Raw genomic sequence first — 21,897 nt, 5'->3', positions numbered from 1 at the left:
ATTAGAAAAAAAGAAAAAAAAACATTTGACCTTTCTAAGCCTCAGTTTCCTCAGCTGCAAAATGGGAATCACCACAGCACCCCCTTCATAGGGTAGTTATGGGGCCCAATTGAGACATCGGACAGAAGGGCTTTGTAAACTTGTATGTGCACTGAAAGTGTCACTTTTGTTAGGAATGTTTTTATCAAGGTAAACTGACCTTGCTACCACCTCATGAGCGCTTAATCAAGGAGAGGCATGGCTGGATTGAAGATCACTGAGGCCAAGGCTTCTTGCAGAATAAACAGCCTGGTTTGAAGGGGCTCCCAGAACTTCCCATCCCTCCAGCTCCCCTCTCTCCTTGCTCTTCATGACAATGCCCTGCCCTTGCCCTCAGGGAAAGTGTGATCCCAAGACCACAGGGGCGGTATTGCTTATCCTCAGCAGAGAGTGGGGAGATTTTGAGGAAAGGGAGTGAGAGGAGGGCAGAAAGGACCAGCGTACCATCCTCACAGTGCGCTCCACCGACACCAGGAGGACAGCGGCAGGTGCCCGTCACGGCATCACAGGTGCCGCCATTTTGACAACTGCAAGTAGAGCTGCAGTTCTTCCCAAAGGTGCCCGGGGGACAAGCTGCAGAGGAGAATAGAGAGACATAAGGTCACTGCCCTATGCGGAAGCCCAGAGGCCCAGCAGGGTCACAGCCCATTGCACTGGGAGGAGGAGTAGCTCCTGGCTGGGGAAGGCAGACACAGATTCTAGTTTCAGCCCTGCTCTGCCTTCAGTCTCAGTCGTGAGGCCAAGTTCTCACCAGCGTTGTATGAGGGGCCCAGCCATGCTGACTTCAGCTCAACTCCAGATGCCTCTACCTTCTCTCCAGCAGCCTCATCCTCACCTGGGCAACATTTATCCTCACACCTTCCCCTTCTCCAGCCTTGCTTTATTATCTTCCCTCATTAGAATCATGCAAGGGACAGGCTGGGGTCCTTGTATTTTTTTTTGGTGGGGCAATGAGGGTTAAGTGACTTTGCCAGGGTCACACAGCTAGTAAGTGTCAAGTGTCTGAGGCCGGATTTGAACTCAGGTCCTCCTGAATCCAAGGCTGGTGCTTTATCCACAGCGCCACCTAGCTGCCCCGATCCTTGTATTTTTATCAACATTACCTGACATAGTGCCTGGTATGTACTAAGTGCTTAATAAATGTTCCTTCTATCTCTCTATCCATTCATTTATGTACCCAACCATCCATCTGCCCATCCATCCATTCATCTATCAGTCCATCCCTATCTCTATCTCTCTAGCTATCTCTCTATCTAGCTATTTTTCTATCTATCCATCCATTTGTTCATCTATTTATCCATCCATCTAGTAGTTTATCTACCTACCCATCCACCCACCCGTCCATCCATCTATTCATCTATCAATGCAGCTCTATCTCCATATCTCTAGATAGCCATCTATTTATCCATCCATTAATCCATCCAGCTACTTATCTATCTATCCATTCATTTCTTCATCAATCTAGCTATCCAAAGAGCTAGTTATCTATCCATCTACTTATCCATCCACCCATCTGTTCATCTACTTGTCTATCAATCTATTTACATAACTACCTACCTATCTACCAAGAGGTCGTGGTTAACCCTACCAAGTCCATCCAATGAAGGTAATATGAGGATAAAATCCAACTCTAAATATGAAAAGTACAAAGAGCACTAGAATGGGAGTCAGAAGACTCGAGTTCAAATCTCTCCTCTGTGTGACTTTGGGCAAGTTTCTTCACCTCCCTGAGCCTCAGTTTCCCCATCTGTAAAATGAAGGGGCTCTAACAGATAGCATCTAAGATCCCTTCCGGCTTTAAATCCGTTATTCATTTAGCATGATGTAGTGCAAAGAGTGCTGGACTTGGAGTCAGGAGAACTCGGTTCACATACTGTCTCCCATATTAACTCCACGGTCCAGAAAACTTTTTACCACTCAGTTTCCTCACCTGCAAAATGGGACTGATAATACTTATACTACCACAACGACACAGGATTACAAGTCACTTTTAAAGCTTAAAGCACTATACAAATGTAATGTTACTATTAACATCTTTACCATCCAAACAGGAGCACCAGTATAACAGAATTTTCCATCGGAATCCCTATCTTGACCTCTTCTAGAATGGTGATGGGAATTCCCAATCCTGCAGAGTGTCTTCTCTGTTTTCCTTTCCCTGTATCCATCTCATCACATCCACAGGGACTCAGCATGAGTAGGAACCATGATGTGTCCCCAACCCCATGCAGATGGCCCAGCAGGAGCAATGAGTATGGGAAATCTTTCGCCTCAATATTCCAACTATTACCACCTTCCTTTTTCCCATTCCTGCCTGGACACTGACATCCCTAAAGAAGGAAATCTAGAGTCCCTGTTCTATTTCAACTCTTGGACCCAGTCTTTGCTTCCCAAACATGTTGGCCCAGGCCCTTCCAGGCACCCCCGCCCCTGACCTTGCTGGAGAGACATGGCCACCCATGCTTCTTGGACGATAAGGAACTCATCAACTACCATCATGCCTTATTTACTATCTTCCTTACCGCTACGCCCTAAAGCCCACCAGAACCTATCATGCGACCCGCCAAAGCTTCCTAAAGACCCTTGGCTTTGCTGTCTACCCTGATGTTAAACTTTGCTTTTTTAATATATATTTACTCTACTTCATTAAATATTTCCCAATGACATCTAAACAAACTTTTTAAACATTCATTTTTTAAAATTGTGACATCCAAATCCTCTCCCTCCTTCCCCCTTGAGAAGACAAACAATGGGATATCAATTATACATGTGAAGTCATGCAAAACATATTTCCCTCAGCCATGTTGCAAAAGAAAACACACAAAAAAGCAAGAAAAATAAAGAAAAGTGAAAAATTAAACTTCAATTTTTACTCAGAGTTCATCAGTCTTTCTCTGGAGGTGGAAAGTATTTTTCATCACGGGTCCTTTCGAACTGTCTTGGGTGATTGTCTTGATCAGAGCAGCCAAGTCTTTCACAGTTGGTTATTGTTACAACATTGCTCTTACTGTGTACAATGTTCTGCTGGTTCTGCTCACTTCACATTGCTGATGCTAAACTTTTAACACCCTGGGCCTTTCCAGACCCGCTCTGGCTGAACTTTACATTTGCTATCTTCTCCACTCAGAATGAAGATTCCTTGAGGTAGGGCCTGCCTGTCTCACTTTTCTATCTGTATCTCCCGATCTTGGCACAGTAAGTGAATACTCTTCATTCGTTCATTTGTTCATTCATTCATCCACTCATTCATTTGTTCATTCATTCGTTCTTTCGTTTGTTCGTTCATTCATCCATCCATCCATCCATCCATCCATCCATCCATCCATCCATCCATCCATCCATCCATCCATCCATCCATCCATCCATCCATCCATCTATCCACTCATTCATTCGTTCATTGAATCCATGACTTACTTTGGTTGCAGATGATACCAGTCCAACCCTCGGGGCAGTCACAACCGTCTAGCTCAAGGCGACAGGTGCCCCCATTCCTACAGTCATCACACGTCAGGCTGCAGTCATGGCCAAAGGTGTCATCCAAACAGACTGCAGTGACCAGGACAGGAAAAGAGAGAGAGCAGGCCTCTGAGGGTGTGGTTGGTGACTTCTCAATCTGACTCTGACCTCTTATTCTGGACTTCTTTCATATACCAGCCCCCACCCCACCCCAGCCCAGCTCCTGCCCCCACCCCCTCTGTGTTCCAGCCAAACTGGCTCATATTCTTTTCCCACCTCTGGGCCTTTGCAACAGCTATATCTCATGCCTGCAATACTGCTCCTCCTGGGGCAGCTAGGTGGCGCAGTGGATAGAGCACCGGCCCTGGAGTCAGGAGTACCTGAGTTCAAATCCGGCCTCAGACACTTAACACTTACTAGCTTTGTGACCCTGGGCAAGTCACTTAACCCCAACTGACTCGCTAACAACAACAAAAAATACTTCTCCTCCTTCCCCACAGATGCTTCTTACAATCCCAGGGTCCCCTTGGGGCATTCAGCTCAAATGCCCTCTCCCACAAGAGGCCTTTCCTGAACCCCCACAGTGAATTATTTATTAATTGCTCTACACCTCCCCAAAAGATTTTGTTTAGATGCACATGTAAAAAGTCAACACTGGGGGCAGCTAGGTGGTGCAGTGGATAAAGCACTGGCCCTGGATTGAGGAGGACCTGAGTTCAAATCTGGTCTCAGACACTTGACACTTACTAGCTGTGTGACCCTGGGCAAGTCACTTAACCCCTCATTGCCTTGCCAAAAAAAAAAAAGTCAACACTGATTCCTCCCAAAAGAATGTAAGCTTCTCCAGTGGGGGCCATTTTCCTTTTATCTTTGTATCCTGGTGCCCAGCCTGGTATATTGTTGTTGTATGGGCATTTTTCAGTCATGTCTGACTCTTTGTGGCCCCATTTGGGGTTTTCTTGGCAAAGGTACTAGAGCAGTTTGCCATTTCCTTCTCTCAGGTATACAGTAGTTGCTTGGTATATAGTAGGTACTTAATTAGTGTTTAGTGAATAGGCCAAAAGGGAGGTAACTAGGTCAAGACATCTGATGTCTATGCAAGTGCAGTGCCCTGGGAATGGGGGGAAATGAAGGCAGGCTATGGGCTTTCTTTCTTTTTTTGGGGGGGGCAATGAGGGTTAAGTTGAGTTGTAAGTGTCAAATGTCTGAGACCAAATTTGAACTCAGGTCCTCCTGAATCCAGGACTGGTACTTTAGCCACTGCACCACCTAGCTGCCCCCTGGCATACGCAAAGCATTCTACAAGGCTTGGGCTGGGCTAGGGGACTCTGAAGTCTGGGCCTGTTCTAATTCTAAGATCTGGCAGAAACAGTGCCTTGTTTAAGGCCAAGGATCTGGTATCACTTGGAAGATACAGTCCAGGTCCAGAGGCCCAGAGCCAACAGAGGGGCCAATTCTCACCAAACTTCTCCGACAGCGTGTGCTCTCCTCTGGCCTCCATCTCCTCCTCATCCCCCACCTCATATTCTTCTTCAAAGAGCTGGGTCAGCTCATCACGCAGCACAGCAATGTGGGGAATGGGCCGAACAAAGGGCTGCTGTCCATCCAAGGCATCAACTGAGTCATCCAGGGCTAGGGACAGGACAGCAGAGAAATGCTCAGAACTCCTTCTCCTCCTCCCATAGCCCAGTGGGGGCAAGGAAGGCACCTCCAGGATAGATAGAGTGTGCGACCTGACGTCAGGAAGACCAGGTTCCAATATAGCCTCAGACATTTAGTAGCCGTAGATTTCAAAGACTGAATCTGAACTCGGGACTTCTTGGCTGAAGCCACACTTTGCTTACCCGAGACTCGTTTTTTGTAGAATAAAGCGGCTGGACTTGATGTCTGCTAAGATCCCTCCCAATTCTAAAGCTATGATCCTGTAGTCATCCCACTATCTCTAGGTCGAGTGTCCTTGTCTCCGCACTAAGCTACCAACATCCATCCCAAGGATGTCCAGGAAAGAGCATTATTGGAGTGTGAATGCTCCTTTCCCCTGTCCTAACCACCCCTAAACCTGAGCCCTCCTTTGGAAAGATAACAACGCCGCTGCTAACACCTTATAACCAAACCTGCACATTCACAAAGACCCTCGATGGCATCATCCAATCAGTGCAATCGACAGCATTGTTCCCTTGGCCCCTGTCCTGTTGTTTCACCTAACGCGGAGGGTTTAGGGAAGCAATGAGAGGCAGGGCATAGCTTTTACGGGACCCCTTCCTAGGGCAGGGATTTGAATCTGGAAGCAAGAGACTCTGGAGGGCATGCAGTCCAGATGGAATGTGTTAGCCTAAGAGATGGTGCAGGCCAAAAAATATAAACAAATTCGACGGCTTATACCAATTTTCTTGGAAAGGGTTAGATAAACGAAACCATTCGGACTGAGGGACGTTGACTTCCCTTCTCACTTTCTGAAAAAAAGGAGGAGGTTGGACCAGATGATCCGCTAGGGCTCTTCCAGGAACGAGATTCCACTAACGAGATCCATCAATGAATGTCAGGGTCCTAGTGGACTTCCAGGGGAAGTTAGGGATGCCTGGGAGAAGATGGTGAGGAAGCATGCCCGCTCCCCAGTGATATTGGGCCAATGGAATCCTAAGTGAAGGGGACCAGATACTGGAGGAAGGGCTATCTTAGACTGAAGTAAGGAAGGCAGAGGGTCAGGGGCCAATGTGATGATCCAGCCCCATTGTCCTCTGCCCCGGCAGGACCAGATATGGGGGAATCACTTTTTAGGAGGGATGTTGACAAGTTGGGGGTCATCCAGAGAAGGGTGATTGGGGAAGGACCTCAGGATCATTCCCTATGAGGATGGGCTTGGGGAGCCTGGAGGAGGCTGGGGAGGGTGTGAGAGCCATAGCCCAGGACCCAAAGTGGGCTCCCTGGGAAGCTGGAGGAGGCTTATTCTGCTTGGTCCCTGAAGGAGGCAATGGATAGAAGCAGAAGGAAGGCAGATTTGGGGCTGACATAAGGAGAACCTTCCTAAAAGATCAGGTTTGCCCAGCATAGACTGGGCTGCCTTGGGAGGTGGTAGATTCCTCTTCACTGAAGGAGGAGTTTGGGTACAAGCCAGGTGACCATTTGTCAGCCACATGGGCCTCTTGCTCAAGGGCAGTATGGACAAGGTGGCGTATGAGGTCTCATCCAACTCTGAGGTTCTAGGACTTGGGATGTGTGGCACCAGCTGTGGCTGACCACAGACAACCCTCATGGGAGCCAACGGGAAGCCATTGTGATCTGGGGGCCAAGGCTTCCCCAGAATCATGGACGGCAGGGGGGAATGGGAGGAGAAGGGAGAAAGGATGGCTGGGATGCAGCCAGGGAGCACTGGGCACTCACGGGTACAGCTCCGCCGATCATCCTCCAGCTTGTAACCAATCTCACAGGTGCACTGGAAGGAGCCCACGAGGTTCTCACAGATGTGCTCACACCCGCCATTGCTGGACAAACACTCATCCACATCTGTACAAGGCCCAGAAAAGAGGGTGATAGAACGCCCGGCCCCCGAGTCCTTGGAGAGTCACAGGAAATCGGGGGTAACTTGTTTCCGTCCCTAAGGACTAAACACCCAGGGAGGGGCCGGTCCCCAGCTGGCTGTGGGCAGCTCAGCTCGGTCCTGATGCTGTTGACTATACCAGCCACACTCAGAGAGCTTCTCAGAACAGTGGATTCGAATCCACTTCCTACCTCTGTTAACTTGGGGGAGTCACCATTTAAAAAACAATCCAAACATTGTAACCCAGGACACTCAGCAGGGACTCCCAAGACAGGAAGACCTCAGTTTAAATCCCACCTCAGACATTTCTTGTGAAACCAGAGAAGTCACTTCACCAGTGTGAGGCTGTTTTCTCATCTGTAAAATGTAGCGAACATACCATAGCATCTAGCTCCCCATGTGAGGCTCAAATGAGCTCATGTCTCAGCCTTGAGGCCTGGCTAGAACAGAGAGGGATGCCGCAACCCCACGGGAAGGTAGGGAGGTGGCCAGGATGACCAAGAATAGGGGCCCTGCTGAGCTACCTTCCCATTTCTCCAGGACCCCCTCCCCTCTCACTGTAGCACTCACCGTCACACCCACAGCCATCCGTGTTCAGTCGGTACCCAGCATAGCAGCCACACTCGTAGCCTCCTGGGTTGTTGGTGCAGGCCTGGGCACAGCAGGGGCTGCCCGCACAGTCGTCAATATCTGCAGGGACGGTAATTAACAGGACTCCCCTCAACAAACCCTTGTGGTGCGGGCTCCTCCTCTCCTCGGCCCCACACAAACCCTCCCGTGGCTGCTTCCAGGAGGGTGAGCCCCCCCACTTCTCGCACCACTCACCGATGCAGGTTTTCTGGTCTGTGTCCAGCTCATAGCCCTGGTGGCAGGTGCAGAGGGGGCCAGCACTGGTGTGACTGCAGCCGTGGGAGCAGCCTCCATTGTTGGCCTCACAGCTGTTCACAATCTCCATCTCGATCCCTGGAGAGGAGAGGGAGCTCCCTGAGGGCAGGCATGACTTTGCATTCTGTCCTTGTGGGCCCAAAACTTAGCACTGTGTCTGGCTAAGACACTCACTAAGCAGGTAGGGGGAGGCAGTGTGGCCTAAGGAATGGACTGTTGGATTTGGACGAAGGAAGAGCTGGGTTCAAATCCTGTCTCAAATATTTACTAGCTGCGTGACCTTGGACAAGTCATTTAACCTGTGGGCCTCAGTTTCATCATCTGTAAAATGAGGGTCAGGAGATGGACCAGATCTGCCCTAAGGTCTCTCCTGGTTCTCAGTTTATGATCTTATGGGAGCAGATACCCTTGTCTGGGGCACCTGAAGGGACAATTCTTATTCAGCCTCTGGGGGGAGTTTCCCATAAATGGGAGCATGGCCCCATAGCCCCAGGAGAACAGATGTTTTGGGGGAAGCTACAAGAACTGGGATCCCTCTCAAAGGGAAGTTCCTTCCAAATATCTTTGCACAAATTCCAGGTTTATCTTAATCCCTCCTCCATGCCGCTCCCCTTCCCTGGGAGAAAGGAAGAGAAGCTCATGAATTTGGAGCAGAAAAAGACCCCAAAGGACATCTAATCCAACCCAGATTATAGATTTTACAGATGAGGGAACTGATGCCCGGAGATGTCCAGTGACTTGCCTGAGGCCAGACAGGTAGGATGAGGCAAGGCTGTGATTTAAATGTGGCCAGCTCACTTTCCATCATAGCACAGTCTCCCCCAGATCCACACTCTCAAGCCTAGGAAGCTAGCATGCACAGGACAGGCCGGGTTAGGAACAAGGGAGGACCAGGTCTCCCAGGGGAGGATCCATGAAGAAGGGGGAAGATCCACAACCCAAGTGCTGAGGGTGAGTCTGGGGAGGGGGGGGTGCATCCCACACATACGGTAGCACTGCTTGCTGTCGGATCCCAGCTCGTAGCCTGGGTTGCAGATGCATTTGAAGGAGCCGCGCGTGTTCAGGCAGCTGTGTGAGCACATGGCCAAGCCCAGGGCACACTCATTCACATCTGGAAGGCAGACAAAAAGCCAAGGCCCGAGGGACAGATGAGCCAACGGCCAGCACTCTCAAGTGAACCGCTGGTCTCCTACCAGGTCGATTTAGTGCAGTTCAGCAAACATTTACTAAAGAGGAAAACTCCATCTACTAACTGAGAGACTATAGGGAAGAGCGAGATGAGTACAAAGGGAAAGACTGGGCAGATTCCACGAGAAATCTAAGGAGGGAGAGGTCACCTGGGATAGGAAAGAAGGAAACAAACATATATTAAATTATTTATCATATTATTATTAAATGATCGATCGATGCACTGGCACAGGGCAAAGTCTTTACAAATAATATTTCATTAAAAACTCAGAACAACCCTGAGATGTAGGTGCTGTTAATTACCATTCCCATTTTACAGAGGGGAAAAGTGAGGTAGCCAGAACTCAAGTGACTTGCCTAAGGTTATACAACTAGTAGGTATCTGAGGCAGAATTTGAACTCACATCTTCCTGATTCTAAACTCTGGGAACAGCGGCACCACCTGGATGCTTCTGGCATAGTGGATTGAGCACTGGGCTAAGAATCTGGAGGACCTTAGTTCAAATCCAGCCACTGGCGACTGTGTGACTCTGAGCAAGTACTCAACCACTCTTGGCTTCAAGGTTCCTCATCTGTAAAATGACCTACTTGGACCCGAGGTCCCTTCTGGCTCTGTGTCTGGGCCTAAGTGCTAGGCTTAGAATCAGAAAGGCCTAGGTTCAATACCAGCCTCTTACATGAGCTGTGTGACCCAGGGCAAATCATTTCACTTCTATGTGAGCCTTGGGCGACTCCCTAGGCTAATTTAGTTCAATCTAATCAACATTTATTAAGTGCCTACTGTGTGCCAAACACTGTGCTAAGCACTGGGGATACAAAAAGAGGCAAAAGACAGTGCCTGCCCTTGAGGAACTTACAATCTAACAGGAGAGACAACATTCAATTCAATTCAATAAACATTTATTAAATACTTATTATGTGCCAGGCACTGTGCGAAGTTCTGAGGATACTAAAAGAGACAAAATGAAACAGTCCTTGCCCTCAAGGAGCTTACAATTTAATGGGAGAGACAGCATGCAAACAAATACACACACACACACACACACATATATATATATATATATATATATATACACACACACACATACACAAATATATGTATACATACATATATATATATATATATATATATATAGAGAGAGAGAGAGAGAGAGAGAGAGAGAGAGAGCGAGCACTATATACAAGATCATTAGGAAATAATTAACAGAGGGAAGGCACTAGAATTAAGAGGTGTGGGGAAGCTAGGTGGTGCAGTGGATAGAGCACCAGCCCTGGATTCAGGAGGACCTGAATTCAAATCTGGTATCAGACCCTTGACACTTACTAGCTGTGTGACCCTGGGCAAGTCACTTAACCCCCATTGCCCTGCAAAAAAAAAAAAAAAAGGCCCATTGGGTTTCTTTAATCGGCTGAGCCTTCAAACCCAAATTTCTCTGGCTCCCACTGAATGGCCAATAACAGCCCCTGGCCCCTGCCTCTATGGTAGCAGGGTCTTAACGAATGCTTAATGATTAGCTGATTGAAATAAAGTCATCACATGTGGTGCCTTCTGACTCCCTCTAAAGAGAGACTTCATCATATATGGACATTAGCCCTTGAATGATCCACAAGCCTTTAGCTCTTTGCATCTTAATAAACAAAATTGTGGGGGCAGCTAGGTGGTGCAGTGGATAGAGCACCGGCCCTGGATTCAGGAGGACCTGAGTTCAAATCCAGCCTCAGACACTTGACACTTACTAGCTGTGTGACCCTGGGCAAGTCACTTAATCCCAATTGCCTCACCAAAAAAAACACCACCACCAAAACAAATAAACAAAATTATGTTTTCCAACATTGTTTTCTATCTTGCTGTGTTCCTACTTTTGCAATGAAGTCACTGAATGTCAATTATAGGAACAGGGCCTATGACTTCTTTATTACAGCTAATTCCCAGGAAGGAAATTCCCTCTGGTACCTTGTCTGTAATGTACAATCTTAAAAGAGTTGCCAAGAATGCCAAAAGGTGGAGTGATTTGTGCAGGGTCACGCAGTCAGTACATGCCAGGGGCAGTCCTAGAATCCAAATCTTCCTGGTTCTGAGGCCAACTTTCTATCCATCTTGACATGCAGTCTTTCAACAAGTTATATGCTTTTAAAAAAGTAATAACTCATATTTAGTTCTCTATTCCTGGGAAGTATCAGTTAGGTTGCATAATTAGACACCAATGAAATTACAAGTCCAGACCAAAATAATAATATTAATATTAATGACCTATTTTTGTTTCCCTCTGGGAAGAGCAGCTGGGTTTGGTAATTATGCATAATAATAATTCACTTTTACATGAGAAGTAGAATAAAATAGCTCATTTTATAGATGAGGAAACTGAGCCAAACAAGGTGAAGTGACTTGCCCAGGGTCACACAGCTAATAAGTGTCTGAGGCTGGATTTGAACTCAAGTCTTCCTGACTCCAGGCCTGATGCTCTATCTGCTATGCCAGCTTGGGTTTGGACAAACTTGGGTTCACATCCTGCCTCTAACACAGCCTGGCTGGGCAGCCTTGCTCTGAGGCCCAGGCAAATCCCTAAGACTCTAAGTTGCAGAATAGTGATTGATCCACATTGGTAGAAGGGCTTTCCTTACTGGGAGTCCCCCACACCAGTGAAATCACAGGTTCAGTCCAAAATTGCAATGACAACAAGAGTCAGGATAATTCACGTTCACTTCCTTGCGGGAAGAGCAGCAGGTTTGCTGATGATCTTCCCGCCTTCTACTTATTTGTTTGTGGTCGTCTGCATGTTGTCTCCCCCGTTAGACCGTAAGCTCCTTGAAGGCAGGGACTGTCTTTTGACTTGCTTGTGTCCCCAGCTGTTATCACACTGCTTGGCACAAGCAGGTGCTTAATAAATGCCCACTGAACTGAATTCAAGCACGTTCAGTCTTGTGTGGCAGGTGGCACAAACACCCCCTGCCCCCCAGGCCCCCATCTTGGGGTTTGAAGAGGTAGAAAAGGAAGCCTCCAGGCAGCCCTACCTTCACACGTCCTTTGGTCAGCCGCCAGTCGATACCCAGCATGGCACTCACAGTGGGCCACCCCTCGGCGGGCTTGGCATCTGTGCATGCAGCCCCCGTTCCTGTCTGCACATGGGTTCCGCACTACAAGGTATCAAAGAGCAAGGAGAAGGTCAGAATTATTGTTGCCTTGGTGAGTGGGGAGAAGAGGGGAGGAAGATGGGGGAAGGGCCCTGTGGAACAGCTGAATAAGGGTTTCAGCACAGGAGAGAAAGAATGCCAGGTCAGACGGAGTCTTTCGTTTACTATGAGGGAGGCTAGATGGCAGCTAGTGCAAAGATCAGGGGGTTTCAGTGGACCACAAGCCCGATAAAAGCCCAAAGTTTGAGGAGAGGCAGAGTGTTGGGGATCAGTGGGGTGAGGGTCCCTCTGTCCCCTGCCCTGCTCAGACTACTTCTGGAGGACTGGGTTGAATTCTAGGCCTCACAATTCAGGACATGCTGGAGGCATTAGTGAAAAGAGCCCAGGATCTGGATTGGAGAAGCTGTCATCTAAACTTGTCCCTGCTGATCACCTGTGTGACCTGGGTCACACTTCCTCTTCAATAAAATGAGAAGAAAATAGATGCCCTCCAAGGCCCCTTCTAACTCTAGACCTCTAACCCCAAGTCCAAAAGGGGATGGTGGGGGGACCCGGCCATACAAAGATTGAATCAAGGGACTGGGGTGGGCTCAGAGAAAAGAGGGTTGGCAGAGGACAGGAAATCTGTATATGTGAAGGGCTGCCTGGGGAAGAGAGATTAGATGTTGTCCTGCTTGGCCCCAGAAGACAGAATGGGGAATGATGGGCAAAAATTCAATACGGGCAGAATTCATGCTCATGTAGGAAAAACTTCCCAGTAACCAGAGGCCTCCAACAATCGAATGGTGCACCTCAGGAGGTCTTCTGCCTGTCATCACTGAAGGTCTTCAGGCAGACACAGATGACCCTTTGTCTTTGTTCAAATATGGTGCCTCTTAGATTGGTTGACATCTGAAATCCCTTCCAACTCTAAGGTTCCAGAGCCAAACTTTCCCCCACCTCCTAGAAAGATCGGTAGATCAGCCCTCTTCCCTTCCTGATGGGGAAGGAGAAAGGACGTCCACCGGACCTCATTAACCCCATCCCCTTGGGAAATAAAAATGGCAGAGAAGGAAAGGCCAGGGAGAGAGTCAGGGGATCCTCATGTTGCTTCTCACCTGGACCCGCCCCTCCCCCAATATTCTCAGAGGGATCCCTGAAGACCCTATATTATCGGGAGTCTGGTTTCCCGGCTAATGCCCCAGAGTGGATGGACACAGTATACGTTTACTGGAAAAGCAATATGGAGACTCGACTGAAAGGTTTCCAGAAAAGACTTGGCACACTCTCCTCCCCAAACACTAGTGAAGAAGAATGGAGGGAGGAAGCCAACTTCTTTTTGAGCCCTTGATTTTTCCCTCCTCCAAGGTACACCAGGTGCTGACCTACTGCAGATTCCATTCCGACTAGCCCGTTCCCCCCCACCTAGCTGTACTCAGTTGTTAAATGCCCCTGCCCTCTCTCTTCCTGTTCCAACAAAGTTGGAGTGACCCTGTGCCAACTGGGAACCTCTGTCCCTAAGGCCCTGATCCCCTGCCCCTCTTGGAGGATCCTCACTGGAGGTGAGAGAGAGCCAAGAGAGGGCTTCCCACCACCCAGAGTCTTCTTTTCAGTTGGCTCGTTGAGACTTATATTTGTGCCTTTTCAAAGACAGCCCCAAGGATTTTGGGGGCGGGGAGAGTCTGGTGAAGATTGGTTCCAGCTCCAAAAGCAAGATGGTGGGGTGGGAAGGAAGTAGGAACTCTGTATAGCTGATTCTTCATAATTCCAGGTATGGTTTCTAAATAATGAAAGCAATCCTAGAAAGATGATTCTCTCCAGGAATAAAGGGAACTTGGGGAGGGTGACACTGAACAGCTTCTCTGAACAACCCCCAACTCTCATGGGATCCAAGAATCTAGTGGTTCGAAAGGACTTCCTGCAGTTGAATTTGTATGTGTATGTGTTTGCATGTCTTGGTCACTGACCAAGGCAAGAGAGAGAGAAATTAGGGGACAAAATACAGCACTGGGCTACTTCTTCCCATAGGGGCTGGTTAAAGAATGATTTCTCCTGAGTCCATGGGAAAATTGATATTTTAGGCATTTCCCCCTCCTTGGTTTTGGAAGTCTGGTGCTGCACATTTGAGAAATGCAGAATTTCAGAGTCCAGCAAGCATCAATTAAGCACCTACTATGCGCCAGGCACCGTGCTCAGGGTGGTGATGCCCTCAGAAGCCATCTAGTGCAATCTACAGAATTATCTTTACAAAATCTCTGAGAAATGGTCACAGCCTCGGCTTGAAAACTGCCAGTGATGGGGAACTCATCACCTTTGGAGGTAATCTATTCTACTTCTAAACAATTCCAACTCAGTGTCAATGAAAATTTCCTGACTCTCCATGAGTGTGATATACTGCTTTGGGAGGTAGTGAGTTCTCCGTCACTAGGGGGGATCTCATAGCAAAGGCTGGATTTTTATTTGTCAGGTATGTTAGAGAGGGCTTATTCCCTCTCCCCCGCCTCCAGTCACTTAGCTTTCCTATGCCTCAGTTTCCTTATCTGTAAGATGAGGGCTCCCTGAAATTCTTCAGTTAAGAAAGCTCTATTGGAGATTAGAAGCATCTAGTAGGTACAGAGGATAGAACACTAGACCTGAATTCAAATGCAGCCCAAGGCACTTACTAGTGATATGACCCAGGAGGCGAAGTTGCTTAAGCTCGGTTTGCCTCAGTTTCCTCGACTTTAAAATGGGGATAATAATAGCACCTGCCTTGCAGGGTTACTGTGGGCATCAAATGAGATAATATTTATAAAAAGTGCTTAGCAGAGGGCCCAGCACATAGTAGGTGCTTAATAAATATTTATTCCCCTCCCTTCCCTCCCACTTTAATTCCAGGTTCCAGGGACTAGGGAAAATTTTAGAAACCCCCCAAACCACAACTTAGTAAGTCATTTTTTCCACCCAGCCCTGCCCTTGTACTCAGGTAAGACGATTCCTAAACCAGCTTCCACAGGGGAAAAGCTAACTCATTTTCTGGTTTTTCCTCCATCCTCTTTCTGTTTCACACATTCCAGAATCCCAGATTTCACACTATTAGGAAATTCTTTCCTAAACCTAGGCTAAATTCCACCTGCTGCTGCTTAAGCTTAATGCAGTTACGTTTCCTGGTTGTATCTATTTTGGGGTTTGAGAAACCATAGAGGAAAGGGGGGAAACTGTAAACTTTGGGTGCCTTGGACCTTTGGGTGGGAGGCGACAGGCAGACAGACTCACAGACGCAGTTTTTGCCATCCTCCTGAAGCTGGTAATGGGGCTGGCACTGGCACCGATGTTGTGTGGCCGTGAGCTGGACACACTCGTGCTGACATCCACCATTGTTGACGGTACAGGAGCGAATGGCTGGGAGAAACAAGGAAGAGGAGCCTGGGGTCAGTGAATGTCACCCAAGGTCGCACAACACACTAAGTCAATGGTAGGACTGAGGCTACCCAAGACTCCTGCCTTCTGGTCCAGGGCATTTCCCAGGATGCCCCTACATTAAAAGTCCTTGCCCTAAAGGAGCTACCAAGATGAGCCTAATTGTAAATTATATTTCTTCTTTTTTTTTGAAGCATTTGGGGTTCAGTGGTTTGCATAGCTAGTGTCTGAGGCTGAATTTGAACTCAGGTCTCCCTGACTCTAGGGCTGTCCCATAATGGATAAAGAGCTAGTCTCAGATCCTGGAATACTTGTGCTTAGGTCCTCTCTCACTTAATTTCTCTGAATCTCGGTTTCCTTATCTGTAAAATGAGAGTGATAATCATACACGTAGGGCCTACCTCACATGGCTGTCAAGAGGCCCAAATATTTGTAAAGCATTTTGTAAACTTTAAGTAGCTGTAGAAAAACATATTATTACCATCTCTTGTTATAATTGTTAACAATAACTCAAATATAAGTTATTCCCATTTTATAGATGAGGAGATGGAGACCCAGAGAGGTTCAATGTCTTGTCCACTAGCTGCAAGGAGACCGTCCCTCGCCAGTCTCGTTGGCAATGCTTCCTTCCTCCCTTGGAATCCCCTGGTGTTTTTCTAGTTAGGACCACCCAATTCAGCCCTGAACTAAAACCAGAATCAGAATTATTCACGTTGGGACTGGTCCTGCAGCTGTTCCACATGGAGACTTATCTCCTCAGTATTGCTCCTTTGGAGCAGAGGTGATGTCTCAGAACGACAGAATCTCAGAGCTGGAGGAGGACCTCAGAGGTCATTGGCTGCCACATGTGCTGAATAGGATTCCTCTCCACGTCATGCCCAACAAGCTGGTCTCTGCTTACACGTCTCTAAGGTGAGGGTTCCCACCTTGGGATAACTCTAAATTTCTCCTCATATCAAACCCAAATCTGCCCTTTTCTTTGCATCTTCCACGCATCCTGAGGTCAATCAAAACAAGTTTTCCACCCTGATAGCCCTCCAAGATAGCTACCATTCTGTCCACCAAACTTTCTCAATCATGGCCAACTCCTTCCATCAATCCTCGTGCAGCACGAAGTTTGGTTTCTGGACACTCCAGCTTATCGATGTCCTTTCTAAACTGGGGCACCCAAAACCGAACCCAATACTCTGGATGGGGGATGTCCATGGCAGAAGCAGAGGGTCAACTGACCACTTCCTTAGGCCCGGGCCCTCTGCCTCTCTCCATGAAGCCTAAGGGGGCTGAGGTTGTATTCTGCTAAAAACCCCATATTTCCTTTGCTTGAACCACTGTTTAGGCACATCTTTGTGTTCCATGGTGGGTGCTCAATCATTCAGTGTTTTTTTACTAAATCACAACACAATAATCAATATGTTTTTATATGTAATAAACCATGATTAAGTACTATGAGAAATCTCAAAACTCAGTGTGTCCAAAACAGAACTCGTTGCCTAACCCTCTGAAACACCATAAACATGGATGCTGGGGTGGTCCGCAACCATGGGGAATAATCGCTCCTCTCACCTAGGAGTGGGAGACAGCCAGCTCTCCGTGGGTCTGGCTCGCTCACTCCAAGGTGCTCCCACACTAGTCCCCAGAGACAGACCAGCACCCCGTGGTTACAGTCAAAAGGATGCCAGGAGGAGCCCAGTAGAGGGAAAAACATGCTTTCCCTGCTCTCCACTCTACTTCTCAAGCCCCCATCCAGTGTTTTCCTTCTATATCACCAATCCCTCATTTATACAGATATGCGATTTACACAACCAGCCACTCAAAATCACAACTTTCAAATGTTCTTTAACAATAAAGCAAAAAAAATTATTATTATAGATAACACATTAAAGCAAATGCATAAATAATAACATATATCTATATAAATCTATATCTATATCTATATAAATAAACCCAGATCACACTCTCCCGCCAATACACTCTTTATCTATGATGAAGAACAGACACACACAGTGGCAAGGGGACATAAGAGGGAGGAAAATTCATGTGCTCAGGGTAACTCACAACTCTGGATTTCAAGCTTCAGCGTTTTTAGTCCATATAAAACTACATCTCTGCTCATTACTTGACTATTGATCCCAATCACTGCAGCTGGGGAAGTCCTTTCCTCCCTTCACTTCTCCTCTCTCTTCTCCTTTTTTCTCCTCTCCATCCTTTTCTCTCTTTTCATCTTCTCTCTTTTTCCTTCTTTTCTTCTCCTCTCCTTCCTTCACTTCTCCTCTCTCTTCCTCTCCTTTCCTTTTCTTCTTCTCCCCTATTCTTTTCTCTCTTTTCATCTTCTCTCCTCTCCTCCTGGTCTTTTCCTGTCCCCTTCCCCTCTCTCTTCTCCCCTACCCTCACATAGCCTTTACAAACTTCTTCAGTTTGCTATTAATGGGCATTTAAACAAAAGTGTTGCCTCCTAATGGGAAAAGCAGTTCTCTTTAAGCCAGAGAACTGCAAGAGTCATCCAATTGGCTACCTGCAGATGGTCCCACCAGTCACTCACTCACCCAGATGCTGAGCTGTCCAATCAGAACCCAGATCACAGGAAAGCAGCAGAGGCCCACTCTTTATAAGAGAACTCACAGGGATATCAAGGCTGCTGTATAGCTCCTTCTGCTTTTCCATTTCACGCCAGCAGTGGCAGCAGAGAGCAATAGGCCCTTAGGAGCAGCTCTCCACCTCTAGGTGGCCCTGGAGGGCAACAGTTTTCACTGGAGCTTTTGGCCAATGACATCAGTTGTCTCTCCAACCAATCAGAGCCTACTCAGATGACATCTAGTCTAACCTAATCCCAACTTTACCCCTGCACTGTGTCCTCCATTCTTCACCTGTTTCCTCTGCCTTTCTTTTTCTTTCAAAGGCTTAATTAAAAGAGACTCCTGACTTTCAGCAACTCACCTTTCACGTAAAAAGTTACAACTGCCCAAATTTCCCCCATCAAACAAATGGTTGTTTTAAAAATGATAACCATCTTCAAATGTTTATGATTTCTCAGGTTAGTCATAAAATATACATATGCGAAGTAGATGAGATGCCCATCATGCTTTGCACCTCCGATGTCTTCCACAGGGTCTTCAGTCTCTACGGTGCCTTTGAGACTGAGTTTCTCAACACTCAAATTTCTCTAGCTTTGAATAAATGAAAGATCTCTTCCTGCCTCTTTGTAACACAAGATTATTTCCCCACAAGAGAGTCATCACTCCACATTATTGACAGAAAGAGAGTCTTCACATCTACACATCACTCCCGGTCTAAAATGTCCAAATGCCGTCTGAAGGCTGTGTCTTGATGCGTAAATGTTAGCAGTGTATAGAGAAACAAACTCATTTTTTCACTCCTACTAGGCAGGAAGATATTCATACATTACACTGGTCATATTTCACCCTTTGACGATGAATGTAAACATCTTCCTTTTACACACACTCTTTTCCTTCCCAGTTTTAAAATTATCATTAACCGATTCTTATGAAAACAGCCTTAAAATGAGTGTCCCTTACACCCCCAAACCCTTCCCTCTTCTGGGTTCCCTTTTAGGATGGAGAATGCCCCTCCCCCATTCATATGGGGTCAGTGACTGGATGTCACCCTCTACTCTTCACTGGTTCCCACCCCATATATCTCATCTCTGTCCCCTTCTTTCTACTCACCCAAGTGCCGCCCCAGCACAAGCTTTCATCACCTCACACCATTACGATAGCCTCATGGCCAGTCGATCCGCCTCAAGTGTCTCCCCACTTGAATCTGTCCTCTCCTTGGATGGCCTAAAGTGCGGGTGTAACCATGTCACCTCCTCCCCTCCCCACCTCGATAAACCCCTGTGGCTCCCTATCACCTCCCCATTCAAATATAAAATCCTCTGGCTTTTAAAGTAATCCACAATCTGGAACAGGTTCAATATTTTTTCATTTGTTTGCTTATTTGGCCAGGCAATGAGGGTTAAATGACTTGCCCAGGGTCATACAGCTAGTAAGTGTCAAGTATCTGAGGCTGGATTTGAACTCAGGTCCTCCTGAATCCAGGGCTGGTGCTTTATCCATTGTGCCACCTAGCTGCCCTCTGCAATCTTGTAAGTACAATTTCCCGTGTTATCTTCACCATTGGAATGTAAGTTCCTTGAGGGCAGGGAATATGTTTTGGTTTTCTTTGTATCACCAGTGTGCAGCTTAGCATCTGGTACATGGTAAGCATTTAAGAGATTATTTTCATGGTTTACTACTGACTTTCCATTATGCGAACAAGGTATTGAAATAAGGAAAAATGAGGAAGGAGAAAGCAGTGATCATGGGGTAATCACGAAACTTTAAATAAAAATGTTTATTAAAATTTTTAAAAACGAAGAGAATTCTGAGAAAGACAGGAGGCCACTTTAGGTTAAACAGCATTTCATTTTATTTAGAAGCAGCTAGGTGGCTGGGCCTGGAATCAGGAAGACCTGAGTTCAAATTCAGCCTTAGTCACTTACTGGCTATGTGATGTTAGGCAAATCACTTAAACTGTTTTCCCAGAAGGCAGCTAGATGGTTCAATGGATAGAGGCCTGGGCCTGGAGTTCAAATCTAGCCTCAGTCACTTATTAGCTGTGTGACCCTGGGCAAGTCCCTTAACTCATCCACCAGAGAAAAAACTGTCAGACCTGTCCAGTATCTTTGCCAAGAACAGACAACAAAGATCTCAGCGGTAGCAAAGTACAGCCCGATTTCCGTCCCAGTGTTCTACATCCTCTTCTCTCCATCCTCAGTTCCGTGTCTCCAGCAGAAGCTGGAGCTGGAGACGGGCTGCCCCCGGGGCTCTGGTTCTCATCCATCTGAGCCACTGTGGTTAAAGAGATGTTCAGTCTGGCATCGGAGACAAAAGCCACAAGAATGTGAAGCCTGTCCCACCAATGGCTGGCTTCTCCCAGATTCCTGCCCTGGGCCCTCGAGAGCCACCTGGCAGCATGAGGCCCTGGGCTCTGTGGCCAGCTGGCTCCCGGGACAGGGCCATGGGCAGAGGTGGCAGGAAGGTCCTGTAGTGGTCCGTGGGAGCCCAGGTGGAGTCTGGGAGTGTTTTCTTATTCTCTTCCAAGGGGAGTCTGGAAAGGTGCATTCTGGGTGTTTCCTAAGCCTGGCACTTGGCAGGACCCAGGGAAGGCTGCCCCTGCCCGGATTGCTTAGGCTCTCTGGGCAGCAGCCGTGTCCAGGGGCTCTCACATAGGAGAGAGGGCTGCTGGGGTTTGGGGGTGGGAGGGCTTTTTTATTGTTAACTTTCTTCAGAGCCTCTCTGGGCAAGGAAGCCAGGATGCTTGGAAGGCAGGCTCTCTCTTTAATCCGTACTTCAAAGGAGAATCATGGCAATGAAAGCTGCCCTCCTAAACTTCCCCAGATGGAGTCAGGAAGCCATGTGATACAGGGGGAAAAGAACTGACTCAGAGATCACAGGACTCGGGTTCAAATCCTTCCCCGAGTCTTGGTTTCCTCACCTGTAAAATGTGGGCCTTGTCCTGTCTCTCCCAGCTCCAGGATCTAGGATATCCACTTCTTTCCTGCTCTCCAGATCCACGAAAAACAGTTGCCCTGCCAGCCAGAGGGAGGTCACCAGCTACCCCTGCATGAGCAATGCCCCCCTCTGGACCCATTAACTGCCCGAAAGGCAAACGAAGAGTCAGTCTATTCCATGTGTCATCTCCACATTCCTGGGGGCTCTGTTTATTTGTGTTAACAACGCTAAGCACATTCCGGCTCAGAACACATAATAGGAACCAGAAGCTCCCTTCTGGCAGGGGCCGGTGGGCATGGGGAAAATGCAGGGGGGAGGGGACAACCCAGAGGTCCAGCACGAGACCCCTGGGCTGCCTCGGCCCCGGTCAACAGGGAAGACAAAGGGCTGGGGCAGCCCAAAGGCTGGGCTGGAAGGAAGGTTGGGGTCGGTGGCTGGCAAGGCTGAGGGTGGCTTCCCATCTGCCAAGAGTAGGAGTCAGAGGGTGCACAGACCCTCCCCCACTGCCCTGCCTTCAACGAGAGGTTCTGTGATGCTGCCTTCCAGAGAGGTGGGCACAGCGGGGCCAGGGATCCCTGGGGAAGCTCCCCACGCTCCCTCCTCTTTCACGATTGCCCCGCGGGACTTCTTTCTTCTTTGAACCCCTCAGTCCCAGGCACCATCCTGTTTCCAGATGGTCCAGAGCTGAGTACGCGCACCGGCTGCCAAGCGCATTGTCAGCCTGTGCATCCCTGTGATGTGGATTCCCAGAAAGCAAGGCAAGGCAGATTT

General features: G+C 47.9%; 1 protein-coding gene across 1 annotated transcript in view; it reads right to left on the bottom strand.

Moving 5' to 3' along the window:
- Positions 1-21,897, bottom strand: part of MEGF6 (multiple EGF like domains 6) — a 333,315-nt gene that overhangs the window by 55,189 nt on the left and 256,229 nt on the right. The window contains exons 5-13 of the mRNA XM_043995996.1: positions 15,473-15,598; positions 12,119-12,241; positions 8,907-9,029; positions 7,859-7,996; positions 7,604-7,723; positions 6,877-6,999; positions 4,957-5,127; positions 3,454-3,585; positions 484-612 (exon numbers count right to left, since the gene is read on the bottom strand). Coding sequence (XP_043851931.1) covers positions 484-612; positions 3,454-3,585; positions 4,957-5,127; positions 6,877-6,999; positions 7,604-7,723; positions 7,859-7,996; positions 8,907-9,029; positions 12,119-12,241; positions 15,473-15,598 — 1,185 coding nt within the window. The remainder of the gene's footprint in view (positions 1-483; positions 613-3,453; positions 3,586-4,956; positions 5,128-6,876; positions 7,000-7,603; positions 7,724-7,858; positions 7,997-8,906; positions 9,030-12,118; positions 12,242-15,472; positions 15,599-21,897) is intronic.

Source organism: Dromiciops gliroides, chromosome 3, assembly GCF_019393635.1.
Source record: "Dromiciops gliroides isolate mDroGli1 chromosome 3, mDroGli1.pri, whole genome shotgun sequence".
Lineage (NCBI taxonomy): Eukaryota > Metazoa > Chordata > Mammalia > Microbiotheria > Microbiotheriidae > Dromiciops > Dromiciops gliroides.
Note: the sequence above shows the minus strand (reverse complement) of the source record. Positions and strands in the feature narration are given on the sequence as shown.